This window comes from Microdochium trichocladiopsis (genome assembly GCF_020744255.1).
Source record: "Microdochium trichocladiopsis strain MPI-CAGE-CH-0230 chromosome Unknown B0I36scaffold_4, whole genome shotgun sequence".
Classification (NCBI taxonomy): Eukaryota; Fungi; Ascomycota; class Sordariomycetes; order Xylariales; family Microdochiaceae; genus Microdochium; species Microdochium trichocladiopsis.
The window spans coordinates 637,874-660,302 of record NW_025763547.1 but is presented as its reverse complement, the minus strand read 5'-3'; the positions used below and the strand labels follow the sequence as shown (position 1 = coordinate 660,302).

At 55.5% G+C, this 22,429-nt stretch overlaps 7 protein-coding genes across 7 annotated transcripts; 2 read left to right on the top strand and 5 right to left on the bottom strand.

Moving 5' to 3' along the window:
• Nucleotides 1-286: 286 nt before the first annotated feature.
• B0I36DRAFT_361523 (Retinoic acid induced 16-like protein-domain-containing protein) lies at nt 287-3,395 on the bottom strand (the record flags this gene model as incomplete). The annotated part of the gene is made up of 3 exons (XM_046158492.1): nt 287-2,195; nt 2,263-3,317; nt 3,387-3,395. The coding sequence occupies 3 exons, from the start codon at nt 3,393-3,395 to the stop codon at nt 287-289; spliced, it is 2,973 nt and encodes a 990-aa protein (XP_046013582.1).
• A 1,060-nt stretch (nt 3,396-4,455) lies between these two features.
• B0I36DRAFT_407300 (Alpha/Beta hydrolase protein) lies at nt 4,456-6,661 on the top strand (the record flags this gene model as incomplete). The annotated part of the gene is made up of 3 exons (XM_046161838.1): nt 4,456-5,285; nt 5,344-5,593; nt 5,645-6,661. The coding sequence occupies 3 exons, from the start codon at nt 4,456-4,458 to the stop codon at nt 6,440-6,442; spliced, it is 1,878 nt and encodes a 625-aa protein (XP_046013581.1). The 3' UTR covers nt 6,443-6,661.
• Nucleotides 6,662-6,826: 165 nt separating this feature from the next.
• Nucleotides 6,827-9,796, bottom strand: B0I36DRAFT_361521 (uncharacterized protein; the record flags this gene model as incomplete). Its single annotated transcript, XM_046158491.1, has 1 exon — nt 6,827-9,796. One exon carries the CDS (start codon nt 9,794-9,796, stop codon nt 6,827-6,829), a length of 2,970 nt encoding a protein of 989 aa, XP_046013580.1.
• A 1,527-nt stretch (nt 9,797-11,323) lies between these two features.
• On the bottom strand, nt 11,324-12,172 carry B0I36DRAFT_100217 (uncharacterized protein). The gene is made up of 2 exons (XM_046147698.1): nt 11,542-12,172; nt 11,324-11,456 (listed from the first exon to the last, which is right to left on the bottom strand). The coding sequence occupies exon 1, from the start codon at nt 12,067-12,069 to the stop codon at nt 11,542-11,544; it is 528 nt and encodes a 175-aa protein (XP_046013579.1). The 5' UTR covers nt 12,070-12,172; the 3' UTR covers nt 11,324-11,456.
• An 832-nt stretch (nt 12,173-13,004) lies between these two features.
• Nucleotides 13,005-14,906, bottom strand: B0I36DRAFT_373387 (flavin-containing amine oxidoreductase-domain containing protein; the record flags this gene model as incomplete). Its single annotated transcript, XM_046160193.1, has 4 exons — nt 13,005-14,047; nt 14,110-14,388; nt 14,490-14,661; nt 14,733-14,906. 4 exons carry the CDS (start codon nt 14,904-14,906, stop codon nt 13,005-13,007), a joined length of 1,668 nt encoding a protein of 555 aa, XP_046013578.1.
• Nucleotides 14,907-17,055: 2,149 nt separating this feature from the next.
• On the bottom strand, nt 17,056-17,958 carry B0I36DRAFT_361518 (uncharacterized protein; the record flags this gene model as incomplete). The annotated part of the gene is made up of 1 exon (XM_046158490.1): nt 17,056-17,958. The coding sequence occupies one exon, from the start codon at nt 17,956-17,958 to the stop codon at nt 17,056-17,058; it is 903 nt and encodes a 300-aa protein (XP_046013577.1).
• A 1,383-nt stretch (nt 17,959-19,341) lies between these two features.
• On the top strand, nt 19,342-22,157 carry B0I36DRAFT_319956 (ABC transporter). Its single transcript, XM_046153483.1, has 3 exons — nt 19,342-20,299; nt 20,387-21,528; nt 21,585-22,157. Exons 1-3 carry the CDS (start codon nt 19,682-19,684, stop codon nt 21,709-21,711), a joined length of 1,887 nt encoding a protein of 628 aa, XP_046013576.1. The 5' UTR covers nt 19,342-19,681; the 3' UTR covers nt 21,712-22,157.
• The last annotated feature ends 272 nt before the right edge of the window (nt 22,158-22,429 follow it).

The following is a 22,429-nucleotide window of genomic DNA, read 5'->3' as shown; positions in this document are numbered from 1 at the left end:
CGCGTAGTGGTATTCAAAGCAGGTGGCCAGTGGCAGACAGAAATCCCGTGTTCAGCGGCGCGCGATTGACATAGAGGTTTTGTTCCTCGTTGTTCTTGCAACTTTTGGCATCGCCAGCACTAGCAATCATATCTATTTATGAATGGTATCACGCGCAGACAAGAAGAGAAAAATCGACGATACACACCACCTGGCCATCAAAAAGTCGCAGTGGAAGCGGCCTCCACTGAGAGTCCTACAAAGCCAATGACAGGCAAAATCCACAGCCTTTAGTCTAGCCTGCCACCTAAGCAAATTTGATCTCGTTGAATAGGCTGCCTCGGACCTGAACCAGACCAGCGAGCTCAAACAAGAACGACTGCAGCACGATGACGTTGGTGATGACGTGCGACACTGTAACCTCCTTCTCACCGGCAGGCGTGCTCGCTCCTGATGGTTGGGCAATGCCTATCTCATCTTCTCCATCTCCACTTTGCTTTGTAGGCTGTGATGGCTGATCAGACTCCTCAGTATTCGTTACTGGAGCCTGGACCGTCTCAGCCGTGGCAGGATCAGAGTTCTGTGCATCATCTCCCGTGGCGTCCACTTTTGACGAGTCCTCTGTAGCGTTCTTCGTGTTGAAGCGTAGGGGTATCGCTTCCAATCTCTTGGATGGGAGGCCGACTTTGCGACCAAGAATTTCCTGATCAATGGCTGCAAACGCTGCCAATTGGCTTGCCGGAATGGATTTCGCGGCTGCATCCAAGCTGTTACCATCGTTATGTACAGCAGGCGAAAGCGACCTCAGCCTGCCGCCCTTAGTAGGTGTTTCGTGCTCAGGCCGATTATCTCTAGGTGTGCTTGGCAGAGGCTTGTTGGGTGTGCCAAAGAGGTTACTTGCCAGCGTGCCGTCTCCCCTCCCACGTGGACTGGCCGATCGACTCTTGGTGGGCGTGCTCAACTCGGAAAATATTCTCTGAGCAAAGCCCTCAAGCGCACTAGGCCGGGCTGGAGACGCTGCACGAGAACCATCCACCGGGGTTTGGTCCTGGCCAGGCGTGACCGATTTAGACGGCACTGGTGGAGGATCTGGCGCAAGCGCGGCATCCGCTGTCTGGAAGGCGTCTCGTCTCTGTTGGAGGAGATCATCAAAGCGAGGGATAGACTGCCTATACAGTTCGACCTGATCGGCCAGTGACTCGAGCGTACGGAGGGTTCGAGGCAGGCTCGAGGCCTGCCACTTTGGGTATCGGCGGCATTTGGCAATAGCCTTCAACGTGTCGAGCTCGCTTATACTTTCAGGCACCTCGTCCTCCTCTGCGTCATTGTCGCCATTCGACGATTGTTCGGGTACGGTCTCATCCTCGTCGATCGCTCCATCGAATATATACTTTGCCGGATGGCGCAACAACCACCCTTCAATGCCAATGTGCCCGCAGACTGCAAGGTCCAGTAAGGCTTCGGTGACGGACAAGTTGGTCTCAACGGAGTTGATGAAGAATGTCTCAAATATGTCCATCATCGAATTGAGGATGGGGTCCTCCCGGCGGAGGGTGTGCGGAGGCACTTCTCTCGGTGCGCCAGGCACACTTTCTGGGACAGCTGGGAGTTTATGGTTCGTGGCGGCCAGTTGTGGGGCTATCAACTTCAACGAGCACGGATGGCTCTCGACACGCGTCATGCTATCCTTCAAGATCGACTCGTACAGTTCATCCAGCACGTCTTGATGCCCGCCCAGCGACGTTGCCAGGGCTGTGATGAACTCGACCTCTTGCTGGTGGGCGCCGACCGTCCGCTGTGATGTTTGGGGGTTGACAGCCTCGGTGTGTAGCAGCGTGACAATGGCGTAGCGATGATGCCGCTTAAGTATCGCTGCAAGCAGCTGCAAAGTCACCGAGACGGTCTGCTGGTTTTTAGACTTGAGACAAGATTGGATGAGGTCGACCAGATTGAAGAGTAACGGCTCGTATGTGGACTCAACCTTCGAGGCCATCATGCTCGCCAAGTCCATGGATTTGCGCTTGCGCGCTGCGCTGACTGATGGTTCGGTGCTCAGTGTCCTCGAACTGTCCCTGTCAGGCAGCGCCAAGAGGTAGTGTAGAATGAGATTGATCATGTCGGGATGATCAAGCGATTCAAGGATACGACGAAGGTAAGTCAGTACAGCTACTGACGAACCCCCGTCCACGTCTGAAGATTCCAAGAGCGAAGGATATCTGTTTGTCCCGTGGTCAGTTCGTTGCACACCATGAAACTCTGGGCAAATCGCACTGCCACACTTACAGGAGTTGTTGAAGAAAGATGATCTGGAAATGCTCTAGAAGGGTTGACTTTATCTCAAGGGACCGGCAGTGGTTGAGAACATCTTGCCAGAAAAGTAGATGAGAAAGAAAGGTCTCCAAGTGTAGTTGGAAATCTGGGTTACAGGAGCTGACGATTTCGTGCGTGGTCTCTGGGTGTTGGTAGTCTGACAGGGCGAGGATAGGTGGGAGGTCCTGAGTTGGGTGGTCAATTACAAGCTTGCGGCTGAGCTGACTGTAGAGAGCTCCGAGACCTGTCGCCATCAAAGTCGACAGGTCACTCTCCACGATCCATTGTTCCAAGGATACCGAGCTCGATGCTGCCTCAATGACGTATAGCAGGCCGGTCCGGGCAAAGTCTCCAATCTTGCCTTCGTGGTGGATGTAGTCCATGAGCAGGTAGAAGAGCGGAAAGTCCTGCTTCTGTGACCTGCCCTCGAAGCGCTCCCGATCATCTTTGAATTTCTCAGGGCCAGCTTGAGTAGGCACGCTGGCTGCTTTGAACCAGGTTGGCAAGATCTCAGGCTCGAGACGAATCTTTGTAGTGATGTTGAACGCAAGCTCGACGACCCTAATCTCGGTGTCAGAGCCCAGCCGGATGCTGTTCTGACCCGTAATGCGAACCAGCAGATTGGTCAAGCTGGCGGCAAATTCATCGTTTTCCACAAATGCCTCCTCCTCACTCTCGATGAGTGTGGCAAAGAAGAGCACGGCTTCCTTGATGATCCATTCGTTGTATGAGGAGGTCGCAATCTTGGCAATCGGAACATAGATCTTCTTCGTAGCGCAGAACGAAATGCATGGGTGGGGAAGGGGCCGCCGCGACTCGTCGGTGAGGATGTTGGTGAGCTCCTGCAGGCGCATCTCGATCGTCTCGGCAGCGTCGACATCCTTTGTGAGGTTTGAGGACACTCGCCAGGTGTGCAGGAGGCTGCTGTACTCCTTCTCGAAGCGCTGGCGGCGCCTGACGGGATCCCGCGCAGCATCTTTGGCAGTCGACCGTGCCGAGAGCGGCGTGTTTGCTATGAGGCGCGTCCACTACAGATGTACGTCAAGGTTGTCAGCAGGAGAGACGGTCGACAAAGGGAGCCACGGCTGGAGACTGACGAAATCCATGCTGGCCGTGAGCCAAGCATTGCTTGTAGGTGTCGGTGGAGGTGTAATCGCAGTATGAGCCAGGCCGACAGAGACGGATACTAGTAGTCTCTCCGGCTGAGCACGAGTTGTTGAGGACGCCCTTGAGGAGCGAGGAGGTTAAATCAGACTCGCCGTGTCTGCTGGAGAAGCAACAGCCCACCAGCGGGCGCGCGAAGCATGGAGATGGAGATGTCGTCGCTTGAACGTTTCTGGATCCCTGCAGGCCAATGCGGGAGCAGCTGCATCATGCTCGGGACGTGGGGAGGTCGCGCAGCGTGTGGCCAGCAAAAGGGGAGCTCCGGCTGCAGCCATCACGGCCAGAACGGCAAGGGTCCAAACAGGGGGTCCCGCGGCGGCCACAAGAGCCCCACCATTGCCCTCTGCACTGACTGACTGCAGTCGTCGTTGGCCAACAAGACACTCTGGAGCATTCCAAGCCATCTGCGAGCCTCAAGGAGTGCCTATGCTACATGGGACCCGCCCTCTGGAAGAAAGAAACGATCTGGGGCGAAAACCGAGCCGTGCAGGCATGTGGCAAGCAGGGATCCGAAAGGGGATCAGGAATGCTGCAACAAAGGAACCGCGCCAGCCCTCACTGGCTGCACCAACCGCCAAGACTGGCTAGCTGCTGCTGCAGTGGCACGAGATGTTCCCATTGGCTCTGCCGTGCTGCCCCAGCAGCCAATGACACTGCTGGGCAGGCGTCCTCCAGCGGCTGAGCGCTGTGTTCAAGTGGCCGAGGCGCCAGAGGCCCCCGCCTGCAGTGACGATTCTCAGCGAGGTCCCGCCAGGCGCAGCAGCCTCGTGATAAGAATTCTTGGCCTTGTCGCCTCTCGACATCTCTTTCCGCTCTACATTCTCATCTCATGTTTTTTTCCAACTGCCAGCGGCGGCTGCGATGCGTCATAGAGCACACATTCTCCCTTTGCGATGGCGTCACTTCACTAATCGAACAAGAGCTTAACTAGATGCTTCAAGTACCCCACACAACAATATTAAGGTCCGGCAACCGTAGACGAGGTTCGCCAGACGATACATCATGGGTTTCTTCGACATGAACAAGAAGCCGAAACGGCCTGCCCATGAGCCCCGGGCCCCCGTCAAGGTTGACCATCTTGGATATCCTATAGCTGGTCCTCCCCATGCCCAGAGTCACTTTGGCAAGCCGTCTCCGCCGTTCCCATCGTCAACACCATACCACCATCACCATGGGCCGCCATGCCCTGCTGGGCTCTTGTTGCCCCAACCTCAGTCTTGTGCTCAGTCTCAACCGAGTTCTGGTAGATACGGCGCTCAAGCTCAACCAACAACGCCTCCCGTCATTGTAAACCAGCATTATTATCTGAGTCCGCCTCCCTCTCAGAATAGCTCTCTGCAATACCCGACCAGCCCTTATATGCATAGCAACTCATCAACAGCACTCAGTAAGCTCAAGCTAGGCTCCGCGGCCAATCTGGCAACCGAGTTGATGCCCACAACTGCCGGACACCACCTCAACGACGGACTCCCACGCTGGCATTCTTATGGCTCCCAGCTTCTGAACCAGAGCGCTGCAATGTACGACCAGTTTGCTGGCATGTTCAACGATGTCATCTCTCTCATTGATCGCGATACATACACCGGCAACGAAAATGCTCTCTTCATGTACCAGCAACCAGGTCCTCCGCCAGTCGCCACCCCATCACAAGAAATATCCAAGAAGACCAAAGAAACCCCAAAAGAGTCAAGAGCAAAGGACGTCAGATCAAAAGGTGCGGTAGGCGCACCGACAGTTGTCGTGGCGGATTCCATTGTGCCAGGAGGATACTTTTCTAAAGTCGAGTACTATGCCAATTCAAGGCTTCCCATGGACTTGCGTCCATTGCGACTGTAAGCCTTTTTCCTCACGGCCCTTGCGTAAGCTTGTACTCACAGCCTGACCTTGTAGTTACATTCCGACATATCCCTTGCTCTGCCTGGCGGCACAGTACTCTGAACGAGTCTACGAGAAACCCACGGGCGCCGAGAGCAACGCGCACGTCAATGCCGACTGGAAGACGGGGGCGAAGGCAATGTGCATAAAGTCTGTCCCTATGGACAACCTTAACACAATCGTCTTCGCTATTCGTGGTACTGCGAGTTTCATGGATTGGTCAGTCAACCTCAACACGGCACCGACTTCGCCGAAAGGATTCTTGGTAGGTGGACCATGTCTTGACAAAATTGCCCCTATGCTGACATGGCACTAGGATGATGCGAGCAACTTCTGCCATGCCGGATTTCTCAAAGTAGCCCGCAAAATGATTGCTCCCGTGGCAGCCCGGCTCCGCCAGATGCTCGAGGAAGATCCTCGTAGAGCTTCATACTCTTTGCTCATCACAGGCCACAGCGCAGGTGGTGCCGTGGCAGCCTTGCTGTACATGCACATGCTCTCAACGTCAAAGTCGGCTTCCTCTGAATTGAACAATCTGACGTCATTCTTCAAGCGCGTGCATTGCGTCACGTTTGGAGCGCCGCCAATCTCGATCCGACCACTTGAGAAACCGAATCGGCTTGACCTGCGCAAGTCATTGTTCCTGAGCTTCATCAACGAGGGAGATCCCGTCACTCGCGCTGACAGAGCGTACGTCAAGAGCCTGTTTGAGCTCTTTGCAGCACCAACTCCAAAGGACAAGCCGCCGCGCTCTTCCTCGGGAACAAAGACCAGCAGCAAGTCTAGCGACAGAAAATCATCATCTTCGAAGCAATCTTCCTCTCAGTCATCAAGCTCATCCAAGCGCACAAACACAGTCTGGAAAGTCCCGGCATGTACCCTGAGCAACGCGGGGCGGCTCGTGGTCCTCCGGTCCGGCAACCCTGATGCACGAGTTCGCCGAACAAAGACCGTCGAAGAGCGGCTCAACGAGGGTGTCGTGGCGCAGGTCGTCACGGACGAGCAGCTGCGAGACGTCATATGGGGTGATCCGGTCTGCCATGTGATGAGACTCTACGCTGCGAGGATCGAGGTTCTTGCCGTTGGAGCTGTGACTGGTAAGAGGGGGCCCTAAGCAAGAGGTGCGAATGGTTTAATAGAAATGAAAGATGAAAGATCGGGCTCGCGTCGTGGGGACTTTCTTCTCGACAACCACTGGCCAAGACGCTGAGCGGCTTGTAATATCTTATATATCACGACTTGACGACGACTTTGGGTACTGGAAATGCGTATGATACCAAATTTTACAGAATCAATTTTTAAAAAGAAAAATTCAGCAATGTCACTACAGCTGGTTGTGGTCAGGACGCAACGGACCCAGACTTTCCTAGGCTAAAATGGTGATTAATCACTTATAAACGGAGCTGTTTCACTAAACGTGTCGGAGCAAAGCGACTGTATACTGCAATGTTCCGTCTTGACACGCGCGAGTACAGGGCACATTCCCCAATCCTCGAATTCAGTCATCAGGATACTCGTCCCGGACATTACTCACAAACCGCCCCTCTCTGTGGTCCCAGCGCTTGAAGTAGCGCCCGGCGATGCGAAGGATATCCAACGGCGGACCGAGGGCGGAATGATCTGCTTGGCCATCATTGTTACCGGCGCCGCCGCCGCCGCCCCGGTCCGTAATGCTGCTGCTGCTTCCATCTTGTCTTCCCTCTTCCTGCGTCACGTCTTCACCCGCCCCATTGCCGTCGGTTGTATCATGCCCGGTACCATCTTCGTTGCCTTTTCCTTTGCCTTTGCCTTTCCCTCCGCCGTCACTCTGCTGACCACGACCGCGGCGGTGCGGGACGATAAGATCGATGTTCTCCTGCGCCACATACCGTGTGCTGTGGTCCTCGACCAGAACGTGGTAGAAGCTCTGCGACCGCCCGTTGGGCAGGGAGTCGACGCCCATCTGCTGCATCCACTGCTCCGACGCCTGGCACGTCGAGTCCCAGCCCGTGATGACGGCGCGGTAGCGGTACCGCTTGTGCCGGAACAGGTCCCCCACGCGGTAGCGGACTTGCCAGGGCTGTTGTTGTTCGTGCTGCTGCTCGTGCTGCTGCTGCTCAGAGGAGGAGGCAGAGGACGACGGATCATTGGCAGGATTGGTCTGGGTTTCGGTGTCTGGCTGCTGCTGTTGCTGCTGTGGCGACGACGGTGACTGCGTCGCTTGATCGCTTTCGGATTCGGACGTGCTGTGCAAATCGTCACCAGCACCAGGATCACGAGTACCACCACCAACGCCGCCGCCACCATCACTAGCACCATGCTGCTGTTGCTGCTGCTGTCCAATTGCACCCCTCCGCTTCGGCACCTTGACTCTCACATCCTCCCTCCGCACATGCGCCAGAACCGTCTCCACAAACGCCGCCTCGTCCCGCCCAACCTCCGCCGCGGCACCAAGCACATCCTCGCCTCCCCCAGCGCCCGGGCCGGAGACAAACCCGCCGTTGAACGCCGTGAGCATGTAGTCCGTGACGAGCGGGCAATCCGTCTCCTTGAAATGGTGCATGAACCCTTCGACAAAGTTGTACAGCGCGCGGTGCTGCAGGCCGCCAATCTCGTCGAGCAGGGTCTGCAGCCACCATGCGCAGTAGCCCGCCCGGTACGGGTTCAGTAGGGTGGGCTCGATATCGTGTATATTGCGCCGGGTGTCGGTAAGGTGCTCGACAAACTCGTCCGTCGGGTCCGTCAGCGCCGTCTTGTACGCGAGGCTGTGCACGCTACCGCGCAGCGTCTCCTGGAGGTTGCGCGCCATGCGGAACATCATATCTCGCGTGGACGCGGGCGCCAGCGAGGCCGCGAGCTCTGCGGCGGTCGGGCCAGAGGCGGGCATATGGTTGTTGCCGCCGGTGAGTAGGCTGGCAAAGCCCAGGAGCCCCCCAACACCGCCGCCGGCTCGAGCACCGCCCATAACGCCGGCATAGAGGCCACGGAGCTGGGACAGCTGGACCTCATCCTCGTGGTTGAACGGGTCGAGGAACATTGTCCTACTGGGGTCTAGCTCGTCCTTTGGCTCCGTGTCCTTATTGTCGTTCACTGGTGGCGCGAAACCGGATTGCTGTGTCTGGTCCTCTCCTCCTTGCCCATCTTCTGGCTCGACAATCTCGTCATCGAGACTGACACCATCGGGGGCCTTGACCGTGACGTATACATGCCTCGGCGTGTTCGTCAGCCCGGCCTCGAGCCCAACCCGCTCAGCCAGCGCGCAGTATATCGCATGCGACACGAGCGGCAGCGACGGATGGTCACGCTCGCACAGCGCCACGCTGACAAGTGAGTTCTGCAGATCGTGGTACGTCTCGGGCGAGCGCACGCCCACCAGGTCGTGGGCGCGGACAAACTCGGCGAGGCACAGCGCTCTCTGCCTTCGCGAGCGGCCGACAATGGCTCCTTCACCAGCATGCCCGCTGTAGGCCGTGGAGCTCCCAGGCGATGAGGAGGCGAAACAGCCTGGATATTCAGCCCGAAACCCGGCGGCGATGTCGTCGAGGTGCGTTAGCATTTGAGGCAGCGTCTCGGGAGGCGTCTCCGCGACAAAGTAGTCTATCGCCCAGAGCGCCTTGATCAGCGGGTAGTCCTGCTGCTGACGACGTCCTTCTCCCGGCCGCCCACGTCCACGTGGTGCAGAAATGACATTTATGATTTCCCGCAAGGCCTGCGCGCGGTTGATACTGCCCAGGATCTCGTTGGCCCAGTACGACCGGGCAAGGCTGTCGTCGTCATCATCTCCGTGAACCTCTTGGCCTTCCATGGCCGCCACCGCATCATCCCATTCTGCTTTGTGCTGGCTGTGGCTGCGCTGCTCCCCAGTTCGCTTGAGCCGCTCGAGCATATCCCGCGCATCTTCCCCACGGGAGGTGATCTGCGCGATGACATCGATGCGCCCGTCCTGCCTGCTCAGCACGCGCTCAAAGGATTCTGAGAAGCGCCGATCCTGCTGCTTGCGGGCTGCGAAGAGCTGCTTCCAGTCTGTGTCTAGGACGCTTCTCTTCCTCGTCTGCACGGCACTGCCACCACTGCCCCCACTACTACCTGCTCTTCCTCCTGCAGATGATTCTGTACTGGCCGAGATCTCGACATTACCAAGTCGCTCCTCGATGCAGTGGTCTGCGTGCCAAGAGGCGTACTCGTCGAGACATAACCTCCTCCATAACAGTGGGGAATCGCATACGTCCGACAAGTTGCGATTCACCAGGGTGCAGCTTATCACGCTGCGGTAAGGGAGGTAGGACAAGATTTGCTGGAGGATCTCCCGCGGCAGAGCATTCAGTGTGGACGACGAGGACGGCGACGGATGATACAGTCCCGGTAGTGTCTGTGGGGCCGGCGATGACGGTGATGGTCCTGGTGGAACGACGATGCTGGTCGGGGCAGGCGTTGGAGCAGCCGCTGGCGTGCCGCGGCCGACGCCGATTGCGAGCAGTTCACTCGCCATGATGATCTCTAAGGCTGCAGTAAACGGATACAAGTACCGTGGACCATCCGTTGGCAGGTTGTGGCTATCGTCTAGCACCAGCTTGGTGATGATGAAGTGGGAGAGGAGAGTAGCGTAGATTCCCCGGATTCGTGACGGGATGCTTATCTGGCACTGGGATTGTGGTCAAAACCGCCTTGCTCACGCGCGCAACAAGGCCTTGTTCCGATAGTGGACAGGCGTAGTGATAGTAATCGTTCTTTGTGCGCATATGAAGTTGCAAAAGAGGCTCAGGCATTCATGCTGGCGACGATCCGCGTGCTGGGTTGACCCTGCCCCCGCATCCTCGATCGGCACGCTGTCCAACCTGGTCTTGCTTGCGCCGTGATGAGACGTGGATCAATCAAAAACAACGAGCTGGGCGATCGACTAGCTTCCGCCCCGGGACGAGTGTGATCCGGCCGCGTGGACTTCTGCGACTTGTCATTGTCGTGCGTATCGTAGGATGTTGTAATGGTCTTTAATGTCCACATAGTCTTCTATTGGTCGGGGTCAGTGATGATGATGAGATGACTAATAATTCCTTCCCCCCAGCCGAGCCTGTCACCAAACGGCCCGCCCGGCTCTTGACAACGCTAGGTTCCCCAACATTGAAGCCCCCACCCCGAGGGTTGCGCTCGCGAATAGTCTTATCATCATTAACGCATCTCGAGTAGGAGGAGAATTGAAAGCCGGTGTTTGATTAAGAATGGGGTTGAAATGCCTTCTAGACATGATTTACGCCTTTGCTGGGCAGCGTATCTTGTACGAGCAGCTGATATATACCTGGGAATATGAGCAGAATGAAATCTACAAGGGAGCAGAACAAGGCCGCTCCAACGGCGACGCCAAAAAACTCCATTATCCGACGCTGAAAAAGCAAAATGCCGATATCGAACTGCATCAACGGGCCGTGGATGTGCTACCAACATGGCGCCCCCGCACAGATACTAATGTGAGATGACCTGGGCAGATTAGCCTCAGAAGGGGGTGATCAATCCGACAAAATATGGTAAGGGCCCTGCCGCAGAGGTTCGGCAGAGCATGCCGTTACCGCGAATCGTATTCCCAGCTCCAGAGAGGGGGCCAAACGCGCCGCGTATTTCCCAGCAAGTCTCAGCTTCGTATGCTCGGTTGCCGTCCGGTGTACTGCACATGATCTGCGTATTGCAAAGCGAGCAGAGACGAATAGCTCAGAGTGGCACATATTCATATGATGCCATTGACTCATGCCTTCCTCAATACCCTACTCGGATACTTGTGATTTCCGTTCACCGACTCCACGGGCAGTGGCCCCATAAACTTGAGATTCGCCTCTACATCCGGGTCGATAACGCGATAGCTGTCCTTTGCCGTACCCGGCGGTGGTGTAGATAGAGGGGCCCCGACTGGGCGTCGTGGTATCTGCTGCAGTTCCATCGAGTGCGGTGCAGATTTGTTTTGGGGTGGCAGATGCGCATGCTGGGCGGGCTTGAGTTCGACATCGATTGAGTGAACCGCGGGCACAGGCGCTGCTATCGTGGGACTGTTGTCGTTGATGTTGAGCCGCGCTAGAGCCCTGAAGACCCGTGTGACTTGTTTCTCGTGGTTCACCCGGTTGACTTCGACGCAGCACCGCACGAACAGGACAAAATGGAGCAAGCTAGATGGAGGATGGCGCGCCGCCACAAATCAGCAATTCGTAAGAGAATGTTTGGGGAGCACAGAATGAGGACCATGACGATTACCTACACTAGAGAAATCACTAGACTGCTGATGACTACCACCCGGTTGTCGACGAGGTCGTATGCAGCCGATGGCACTGACAAATAATAATAATGATAATAGTAGTATTCGTAGCGCCCGAATATCCCGCCAAAGGCGGCCGCGCAGGCGAAGCCACACCACAGTAAAAGATGCAGGCTCAGGTTCCATCGTGGGTCAATGCCACGGCTCAAAGTACGCCGCCACGCGAGCGTACCCAGCTCGGCAGTGATCCAGCAAAGGGACGCAATCGCCGGCCAGATTGAGCATATGCTATAGGTGACAAAATCGAACCCAAGCCAGGAGATGACGCAAAGGTCGATGACGACGAGTGCGAGCGCGATAGACCAGACGATGCAGTGTAGCACAAGTTTGGCGATATACCAGCGCCTCTGGCGTTGTTGCCGCGCCGGGTCTTGGTAGTATGCTTCCGGGGAGATGTTTTCGGCCGGCTTGTGCGCCACAAAGCTGCCTTCGGTGCCCTGCGAGTGGGAGCTCTGGATGTATGCCATATCTAAGGCCGCTGTCCTGACGTGACAGGCACGTCTCTTCGATGGGATTCCTCAGGGGATGTCGCGCCGACACTTTGGGTGACCAACTCGCTGGTGGTTGTGACGAGAGCTCGTTGCCTGGAGCGGCTCAGTTGCGGCCACGGCGCGCGCCGCTCATGGCAGAGCAGGGACGATTGCCGCAGGCTGTGAAGACGGGGTGGCGATGACTAGATGACTGGATTGCATTCGCGAGCAAAGAACGATCTTGCCGTCGGTCTGCCGGCGTGGTGGTGGTGGTGGTGGCGGCCGGCGTGGGTTGTCAGCAAAGTGCTGTCAGCATGGTGTGGTGGTCCCTGAGCTGGGAGGACGGGCGAGGGTCTCAACGGACGGGCGCCCGCTCGGGCTTGCGGTCCGCGACAAAACAAGCCCTGGAGCCCTGGAGACGTTCAAATCAGGTCAAATCAGCGCTGGGCGGGGCACGTCAGCCCACCCGCTCCCCTGGCAGGATTTCCACATGGGGAAGAGCCAGGTTCTAAATTTAGCCACAGCCACAATCAAGGCGCGCAGGCACGCACGCCAGGGAGGTGGCTTGCGAGGTCTGCTCATGATTCCAATGGTATATAAGCACGGTAGATGGATCTTCTCTGTAGGGTGGTTCACGATGTCAAAAGGCGACGTCCAACTTACTCTTGATGCCCAGATTCCTGGCTACATGACTGGTACAGGATCGCTGTAATTCACAAGTGCCACGCCTCGAGCCGGAAATGCTGCATTGCAAACTGTCAACACATGACACCGGCCGGAAAGGTCGTCCTGGTATGCAATAGTTCAACGTCAAGTTTTTACAGCAACACCATTGGATTGTCAACTTTGTTTACCCGCGGATGTCGCAGAACATTGATACTTATGAAAAGGAACGTGCACACAACTCCTCGCTCAGACACACAAACATTACTCTACGCTTCTTCATCAAATCCATCCGCCTGGAAGCTCTCGTCCCAACCGTTCTGCACATTGTATTCGTCCTCCTCAGTCGTGCCGTGGAGCACCTCGTAGCGCACCATCTCACCACAGCCACCATTGCCCTTGATCGCGCCACCAGTCGGCGCCTCGCCTATACACTCGCCCTTGACTAGGCCAGCGATACGGCCACCGATGTCTCGGCCCTCGTACCACGCACCCTGCATGTACCCAAAGTACGTCGCGCTCGTGTGCTCGCCCGCGAACCACAGCCTGTCTACATTGGCGCGGAGGTTCTGGTGCTGCTCGAGGGTAGTGCCCGCTGGCCAGCACGAGAAGCTGCCATAGGCCCACGGCGTCGTGGACCAGCGAGGGTACAAGAAAGACGTTGGCTCCGGCATGGTCGCGGCCTTTTCGGGGAACATGAGCCGCAGCACGTCCATGACCTCGCGCTGCACGTCGGCGTCACTCATCTTCTCGACGCGATGCGCCTCGTCGCCGGTGACGGTCACGAAAATGGCCTTGGAGCCGGGGAAGAACCCAGGGAGGTCAAGAGACTGGAAGATTGGGTACCAGCCCCGCCGGAACGGGTCCGCGTAAAGAAAAAACTCGGTGTCGTCCGTCCAGAACTTCTCGGGGAACTGCATGAAAATCTTGGTGTATGTGCCGATCTCGAACATGTCGATCGCCGACGTCTTCCACTCGGGCAAGGCAGGCTCGAAGGCCACGGCATCGTCCTGCTGCAGCACACCCAAGCTGAACGTGCAGACGGCGTAGTCGGCCTCAATGCAGTCGCCGTTCTCTAGTGTGACCCTGACTCCCTTGGAGGAGTACTCGATGGTCTTGACGATGGAGTTCAGAAGAAGCCGTTCATCGTTGGGCTGCAGAAATTCGGATGCTTCGCCCTTGATCCAGGTGTTGTGCCCACGCTGGTCGATGATGAACTCGTTCTCGTCGCTGAACTGGAGGAAGGTGAAGTTGGACACGGCCTGGTTGAAGACGAGAGAGGTCTCCTCGGGTGTGAGCGCCTGCTCGCCGTCTACAGTCATCACTTGAGTCAATGTACGCTCTGAAAGACGTCTCGCATTGACAAATTCTTACCATATAGCCACCACTCAACCGCCTCGGCATGAGCAGGGTTCTTGCGCTGCTCCGGCTTCCACCCGACGGCTCGGAACCCTTCTCGAATTGTCCGGTCTTGTAGGTTGTCAACCAGAATCTCGCCGGCCTTGGCGGAGAGCCTGTCCACGACATCGTAGAACTCATTGACCTCGTCTCTGAAGTCGACGGGCCCGGTCTCATCATAGGTAATGAGCCGCTCAAAGTTGGACCGGACGCTCTGGATGCCCCATTTCTTCTCGAGAGACCAGATTGGATTCTCTGCAGATTCGTCGGCACCAAATTAGCTTCACGTCCTTCTCCTTTTGATGCCTCTCTGACGTCTTGTAGCAGTATAGGCGATGGTGCCCGTCTGTTCTCACCTGGGTGTCCGTCCACTCCACCAAGACCCTGCGCCCAGTTGGCGCCATACTCAATCAGCAGAGGCTTCCCATTAGCATCCTTGCCAAAGGGGTGGTTGTGCACGCGGCCCCCGATATCGCTTTGATACTCAACAATGACGAAGTCTGTGACATTTTGGTTTGAAAGTGTTTGCTATTTTCTCGGTTGGTTCCCTTAGTTAGTCATTGATGCATTCTTTAAAACGACGGAATAATCAAACTTACGGCAGTTGTCACGCCAGCAATGCCAGCACCCAGGATGGCGACCTTCGTTTTGCGACATGTGCCCCCGCCCGTGCTGGTGTTACCATCAGCGCTAGTGTCGTCCCGCGGTGGAATTGCGCTGGCTGCAGTGAGAGAAGCGGCGGCAGCCAGGATCACTGTGGATAGTCGCGCCATCTTGTTGCAACGTGCTGTCCGTATGTTGGCTGCGGACTCTCGCATGCTGGAGTTGTTGTCTCTTTATGTTTCTTCTTTTGTTGTCCGTGTCGGAGTTCGAACTACAAAAACCGAGAAAACGAGGACGGCCCACAACCGCGGAACGAATGATGTCAATGAGCGTGAAGGGGAGGAGTTCTGTGTTCAACAATGCCTTAGTACACAGCGTTTCGAACCATTCACTTGGGGATCACGAGGCCCTTTTATATCCGTGTCATGCTATCATCGCGGTTATGGCCCGCACAACGCACGCGGATGGTGCTAGTTGATCGCCAGCACATCGTCTGCGAGAAGGTACCCATGCCCCCCTCAACTCGTCAGTACCATACTGCCAAGCCATCCTCCTACAGCAATGTCCTGTCGTCGTTGTTGTCAATGTTGTTGTTATTGTCTAGCCACGGCGGCGTGAGCAAACTCTTGTCTGTCCCTCAATTCTTGGCAAGAAGCGGTGTGAGACATTGCTTCTCGTCTAGTCGGGCGTGTCTTGCATCCTTTCATGACACCCGAAGGCTTTTGTGGTGCACGCTTGATACACCTCGGGAAGTGTCTGTGCGAGCCATCGTGCTCCCCTTTCCCCACCAAGAATCAAGAATAAGGCATTGATTGACATGAAGCAGTCTGCCCGTCTGGTTCTCACTTCTGTCAAGCGGGCAAAACATCGGGATTTCTACCTCCATGGCCTGTACAGCTGAGCCTCGCCGATCTTGCTGCCTGGGTTTGGACGCCCTCAAGAGCATGTTGATGCAGAACTTTTGTGCTCACAGGGCACGGAACAAGCCATTTTGCTACCTTCTTACAGCGGGCGTTAACGAGTCACTATTATAAACAAAGCGATCGGAGACCCATGTTTACTGGGGATGTCCGCAATACAGATCCAAGGCGCTAGTCCACGTCCTGTCCCGCGATCAACAACAAGCCGGTCGCCTAGGAGAGGATTCCTTGTTCAATTGGCCCAAGAAACATCAGCCATGCCAGATTCAGACGCCCAGCTGCGGAGATCACAAGCAAGGGAGCAGTCCGGCACGGCCCGTCTGGGGTATTATTGCCTGAGACACTTTTTGCCGACTGGGCGGGCGGGAGGCGATCAATGCAGTGTGACTGTGACCCAAGACACGGGTGGATGATGCCGATGCGGCAGCACCCTCGATGCCTGGTACATATTAGATCGTGACTGGTTGTTCCTCAGAAGCTGTTCTGCGACACTTGTTTGGCTCTGTCAGGCAATTAGTGGGCTTTCTCATTTTATTCACTCGCATAGCGTACCCAATGATGTACTGGTGCCTGAATATTCGAAATTCCAAGACACGCCCATGGAAATACGATTTCTGGAAACTAGGGGCCCGGATGCTCGTATGTTTTGCACAATTCGCTTTGTAATGCAAGGTACAGCAAGTCGGGGAGCTCCCCACGATCGCCATTGTCATGACAACAAGAGCACGGCTAGGGGAGAATCTGTCCCAAAGCGGTATATGCATCAGAATCAATAGGTCTGAAAAAAAGCCGGGTCTGAAGAGCATCTCGCCAAAATCCTCCAAAACGATCCATTAGTCGAACCCGTGACTCCACACGTTGCATATACCAGATCTTCCAATCCGCACTTCGATGCGCGGATGGTGCAGTCCTTCCCGGATCACATGAAGACCCGAAGGCGTCGAGGTTGAGGAGTCAGGAAGGTCGAAATAATGGCAATCATATTATTGCGGATTGCGGATTGACGAGATTGAACATTTGGGGTCGGATCCTCCTTAGTTGTTACCGGTGCTACTACCACAAGAGTCTATTCTGAGGGCGTCCTCGCATCTGATCGATTTTCTTGACTTGCCCAACGCGTTCTGACAGCTGCGGCTGATATTTTCCCTATTCGTCTCTTTCCCACAGCATGGATACGCCACAATGTCGCTGCTTTCATCAACGCCACGAGCCCAGCTTGCAATGGCTCAGGACTGCGCACGAACTCCATGGCTGAGTACTCGCCTTCTCCTGCTTGAACTGCATCGAATTTTATGTTTGACCTGTGATTTTCAGTTCGAGCAGCCTCGCATTCTGCATGCTAACATATATTATTGGAGGCGTTCGTGAATTAAAGATCTGGATTGACAGACACAGAGTGTCACGACAATCTCGCCCCCGCAAATGCGCGGATGAGTTCTCTCCAGTCTATGTCGGCGTGGCGAGCACCGGGCGGGATTCCAGCACAGGCGACCGTTGCAAAGTCCTGCACGGCTTTCGTCTTCTGGTGGAATGCACACCAGAACCTGTGGTGATCACTGGCATCGACAAGAAACGATATATGCGGAACCTCGCACTGGTAGAGAAACTTGAGCAAGTCCTGGAAAGGCAGTGTGGAGATGAGGTTTGGTGCAAAGATATCCGTCTCTCTGAGGCCCTTGGTGCGTCTTGTGCTTCCTGTGGTGAAGTAGGAATATTGCCACACATCACGGCCAGAGGCTGTATTGGCTTCGTCGACAGAATCTCGGCTGTCGCCATCGGTAGCATTGGCAGGACTCCCCCAGAAGTCATCTGACGGGAATTTGCTCCTGATCTCGAGACGCAGGCTTCTGAGAGAGTTATGCTGGGTCATGTGCTGGAGTGCCGTACCCAGTGAGTTGCAGAACACGTTGATATGATCTACAAGGTACATGCATATGACCAAGCTGCCCACATGCCTCCAAAGGCTGACTCTTGCATTTGAAGAGACCGAAGAAAAGGCGTCCGCCAGATGCGTGACAGTCCCCGAACGTTTCGTCAAATCGATGACTGTCGACTTGCGCGCAACAGATGCGACCTCATCATGGAGCTGCTCGCAGACAAGCATCATGTTGACAAGCGTGTGGTGCCTTCGAGCATCCGCGATCGCGAGCCTGAGGATATCGGCACGGAGCTCTGGAGGAAGATCAAGAAAGCGAAAAGGGCCAGACGGCTGCCATTGTATGGCGTATCGTTGCTTCCCAGGGGCGCTATTTCGAGAGACGGGCTTGCTGCGGAAGGCGATGCGCCGTCTGGTCGTGTTCATGTTCCGCCCCGCGTGCTTCGTCACGACGGGAGGCTGATCTGTTGTGTAAGTCGTCCTCCCGTGCCGTCGTCGATGCACTTTGCGCAGCAACTACGCGGCAGATGAGGCCGAAGGTGGCGCACTCATGCTTCAAAAGTATGGAGTAGCCTCGCGCCACTGGTTTCAACAGGTGGTGGCAATGGACACTTGGTGAGTGCCGGACTAATCGAAGGTGTAGGGTGTTGTGATTCAAGCCGATTAAAGACGAAGAAGCGAAATGGACAACGACTTGATTACATAAGCTTTATGGGCTCACCGACTTCAGAAGGAGCGACAACAACTGAAATTACTAGACTCAGAACGCACTTGGATTAGTACATCTAGAATGAAGTGCAGTTATTGGATATGACTAGCTTCTGCAACAAGGCCGTTGGGTTTTTTTTTTAATTCTTAACAAAAGAAATTCAGATTTCATCCACAAATGCAATTTTTACGGAAGATATGGCCTGTTACCAAGCAGTGTTTGGCGGAAATCGATGCCTGCCAGCAATGAGGCGTTTGCACGCATTCAAATACCTCAAGGCTCGTAAACTGTCAACCTGGTATTCAAACAGACCATTCTCTACCTTGAGGTGATAAACGTGTTATAACTGTGGCGCCAAGCATACATGTAATAGCTAATATCCATTTCTTTCAAGGTTCTGGATGACCCACGGATGCTTTACAAGACTTTAAACTGGCATAAGTCATTCAGTCAGACCTTCTGAGAATACCCATGCAGGAAGAAGGTTGTTCCCCTGGTATCAGCTCACGCTTGACGAGTAATGGTCCAAGAACACACAATTCATAGCAGGCTGGCCATCTAGTCTTAGGGCGGACTTGCCATACTTTCAACAAAATGCGCGCTCGGTAATGCTAGCTCAGCATAGGGCGTTTCGAAAGCATTTCGCCTCCAACTTTTCTTGGTTGCACAGGCTTGGACTTCTGTGAAGTTCTTTTCCCAAGGTTCGCCGCCAGAGGCGGCCATACATGTCACTGGCTGGCGCTCCACTCAGTGGTGGGTCAGGCACCAGGCATTCGCTCGTAGTGGGGCGCCTTGCTACGCTTTTGCCCCTCGCTCGTGAACAGTCCAGTGTGTCGTCATGCGCGGGGCCCCTTCTGAGTACGATGCCCAGCCGCGGCCACTTGGGCTCAAGCAAGCTGGACGAGAGGGCCTGGGCCTGGGCTATGGAAAATGGCTTTCGAGGCTCTGTCAAGCATGACGACAACAAGAAACCAGCATGTTCGGGGTCCTTCCTGCACAGGACCGTAGACAGACCTGTAAAGGCCAAGTTGTTTGTAGATAGAGCCGCGATAAGGCGGGGTAGCGCCAGAGAAAAAATCAAAGAGAACCAAGCCTGCGACCCAACCAAAAAGCACCCGACTGCTCTGACACGCGCGCCCGGCTGGCGGCTGGCTCGCTGCTCACACACTGTCTGCAGATCTTTCAGGCTGGCTAGTCATCCCGCCCAGGCCCTTGTTTTTATTTTTCCCTCCGCCCTGTCTCGTCACTAGCCCACCCCCACGGTCCCTCTTCCCGTGCGAGTACTTGACGACTGCCATCCTCCTTCGTCAACCTTTCCTCCACTCATCCTTTTCCCTTCCTCGACCCGTCCGGCAAAGCGACGAACAGAGGAACAGCCCGCCCTCCCAACCAGACAGAATCCATCACACCGGCGACAGAGGTCGATCCCAGACGCCCAACATGGTTTCCAGCTCCAAGGAGAAGAGACTCGCCAAGAAGGCCGCCGAGGGCAAGGGCGAGAAGAAGACCCTCGTGTCCCGCTCCAAGGCCGGCTCCAAGGTTGGCTCCAAGGTTGGCTCCAAGGCTGGCTCCGTCGCTGGCGACGAGACCCCTCCCGACAGCGACTTTGCCACCGATGGTGCCAAGCTCGAGAAGGCCAGAGCTCTCGCCGACCAGAGAGACAAGGAGGGCCTGTCTGACCGCATCACCACTGGTGTCCTGGCTTCCGTCAGCACAAGCAAGGACGTCAAGATCATCAGTGCCAGCTTGACCTTCCACGGTCGTGTCCTGCTCCAGGAGTCAAGTCTCGAGCTGTCCTACGGCCGCCGGTACGGTCTCCTCGGTGAGAACGGCTGCGGAAAGTCGACTCTCATGAAGGCTATTGCCGCCCGCGAATACCCCATCCCCGAACATGTCGACATCTATCTCCTCAACGAGGGTGCTCCTCCTTCCGAACTTGGTGCCCTTGAGTGGGTTCTCAAGGAGGCCGAGAAGGAGATGGACCGCCTCGAGGCCCAGGCCGAGAAGATCCTCGAAGACGAAGGCCCCGACAGCCCGGTCCTGATGGATCTTTACGAGGTATGAATCATAGTCCCAGAATACTTTCCGCCCATGATAGGGCCGTGATGATGGCACAGGTACTGATGATTCGTTCTCATTGTATAGCACATGGACAAGATGGATCCGTCCACCTTCGCTACTCGTGCCTCCCTTATCCTTACTGGCCTTGGTTTCAACAAGGTCACCATCCACAAGAAGACAAAGGACATGTCCGGTGGCTGGCGTATGCGTGTCGCTCTCGGCAAGGCCCTCTTTGTCAAGCCTTCTCTGCTCCTTCTTGATGACCCTACTGCCCATTTGGATCTCGAGGCCTGCGTGTGGCTGGAGGAGTACCTCAAAAAGTGGGAGCGGACTCTCGTCCTCATTTCTCACTCCCAGGATTTCCTCAACGGAGTGTGCACCAACATGATCGATATGCGCAAGCAGACTCTCATGTATTACGGTGGTAACTTTGACTCCTACGTCAAGACTCGCCAGGAGCAAGAGACCAACCAGATGACTGCCTACAAGAAGCAGCAGGAGGAGATCAAGCACATCAAGGAGTTCATTGCCAGCGCTGGTACCTACGCCAACCTGGTGCGCCAAGCCAAGTCTCGTCAGAAGATTCTGGACAAGATGATTGCCGATGGCCTCATCGAGGAGGTCAAGGAGGAGCGTAACTTTACCTTCCGTTTCACCGACGTCGACAAGCTTCCCCCGCCCGTCCTGGCATTCGACGACGTCACCTTCTCATACTCTGGTGACGCCAAGGATGATCTGTACCGAAACATTGAGCTTGGCTTCGACATGGACTCTCGATCTGCACTCGTCGGTCCCAATGGTGTCGGCAAGAGTACTTTGCTCCGTCTCATGACTGGCAAGCTCTCTCCCACTGGCGGCTCCGTCCGCAAGCACACTCACCTTAAGCTTGGTCTCTACTCGCAGCACAGCTCCGAGCAGCTCGACCTGACTATGAGCGCCCTCGACTTTGTCCGTGACAGATATCGCGAGAAGTCTCAGGATTACCAGTTCTGGAGACAGCAGCTCGGCCGCTATGGTGTTTCCGGACCCGTCCAGACCGCTTTGATGGGTACGCTGTCCGAGGGTCAGAAGAGCCGTATCGTTTTTGCCCTCCTTGCCCTGGACTCTCCCAACATGCTGCTGCTCGACGAGCCCACCAACGGTCTGGATATCCCCACCATTGACGCTCTTGCTGAGGCTATTGAGAACTTCACCGGTGGTGTTATTGTCGTGTCTCACGACTTCAGGTTTGTCGATTTCAATCCCGCTCAAACAGTCTTCAGCAATGCTAACCATTCTTCAGACTTCTCGACCGTGTTGCCAAGGAGATCTTGGTGTGCGAGAACAAGACCATCAAGCCGTGGTCCGGATCTATCGGCGACTACAAGAACTACCTTCGCAAGAAGATGTTGGCATCTGGTGCTGTCTAAAGTCTTTCTTGAGACGATGAATTGGCTGCTTGATTTCTTCCTCACACAATTTCAGCCATTATTTTCTGACTCCGATCCTGCATCGCCGTCGACGAGGACATCCATCGCGCCACGAAGCGGCCTCACGAGAGTTGGGATGGAAAGCGGCAAATAACGTGCATATAGATTCGTTTTCAGCATAGAGCCGCACACCCCAGTCACGCAGACTCAGAACTGCAGGTACATTTAGGCCAGGATGGATACCCTTGATTTGGTTTTGTTGTCCAGAAAAGTCACGGGACAAAAAGCAGGCTATGAGCGTGCGCTTTGTGGCATGCGATCACTGGGATTTCAGTGTCGTGCCCGTGCACGGTGCCAGTCGGCGAGCTGGTGTGATGATCAAGTTTTTCCTTTGTCATGGGCGTGCCCGACTATAGCACGCGCGAAATATAGAATATCGACGAGAACGCTGGTGCATTGCTTTTGCCTGCTCGTGATTTTGATGTGCGTTGGTGTAAGCTTGTGTAGTCATATAAGCTTGACACGTTGCCTCATTCTTCTGCATGTTCCCCAGCTGTCTGGCTCAACTCGGCTGCTTTGCAGTATCAGCTCTATTGGTCGGTAATTCACATCTCCCTCCAGACCCTACTTGCATTGTGACACACGTCGATGCGCGCAGGCTGGTCAATGGCGTGTCTATGTCGCACAACCCACAAACCCGTCCGCAAGGCTGAAGGTG

Bases quoted from the DNA above. Each gene is read 5' to 3' on its own strand.
- B0I36DRAFT_100217 (XM_046147698.1), bottom strand. From the start codon at position 12,069: ATGGCATACATCCAGAGCTCCCACTCGCAGGGCACCGAAGGCAGCTTT.
- B0I36DRAFT_319956 (XM_046153483.1), top strand. From the start codon at position 19,682: ATGGTTTCCAGCTCCAAGGAGAAGAGACTCGCCAAGAAGGCCGCCGAG. The intron at 20,300-20,386 runs GTATGAATCATA...CTCATTGTATAG, and splicing joins TCCTGATGGATCTTTACGAG to CACATGGACAAGATGGATCC. The intron at 21,529-21,584 runs GTTTGTCGATTT...ACCATTCTTCAG, and splicing joins GTCGTGTCTCACGACTTCAG to ACTTCTCGACCGTGTTGCCA.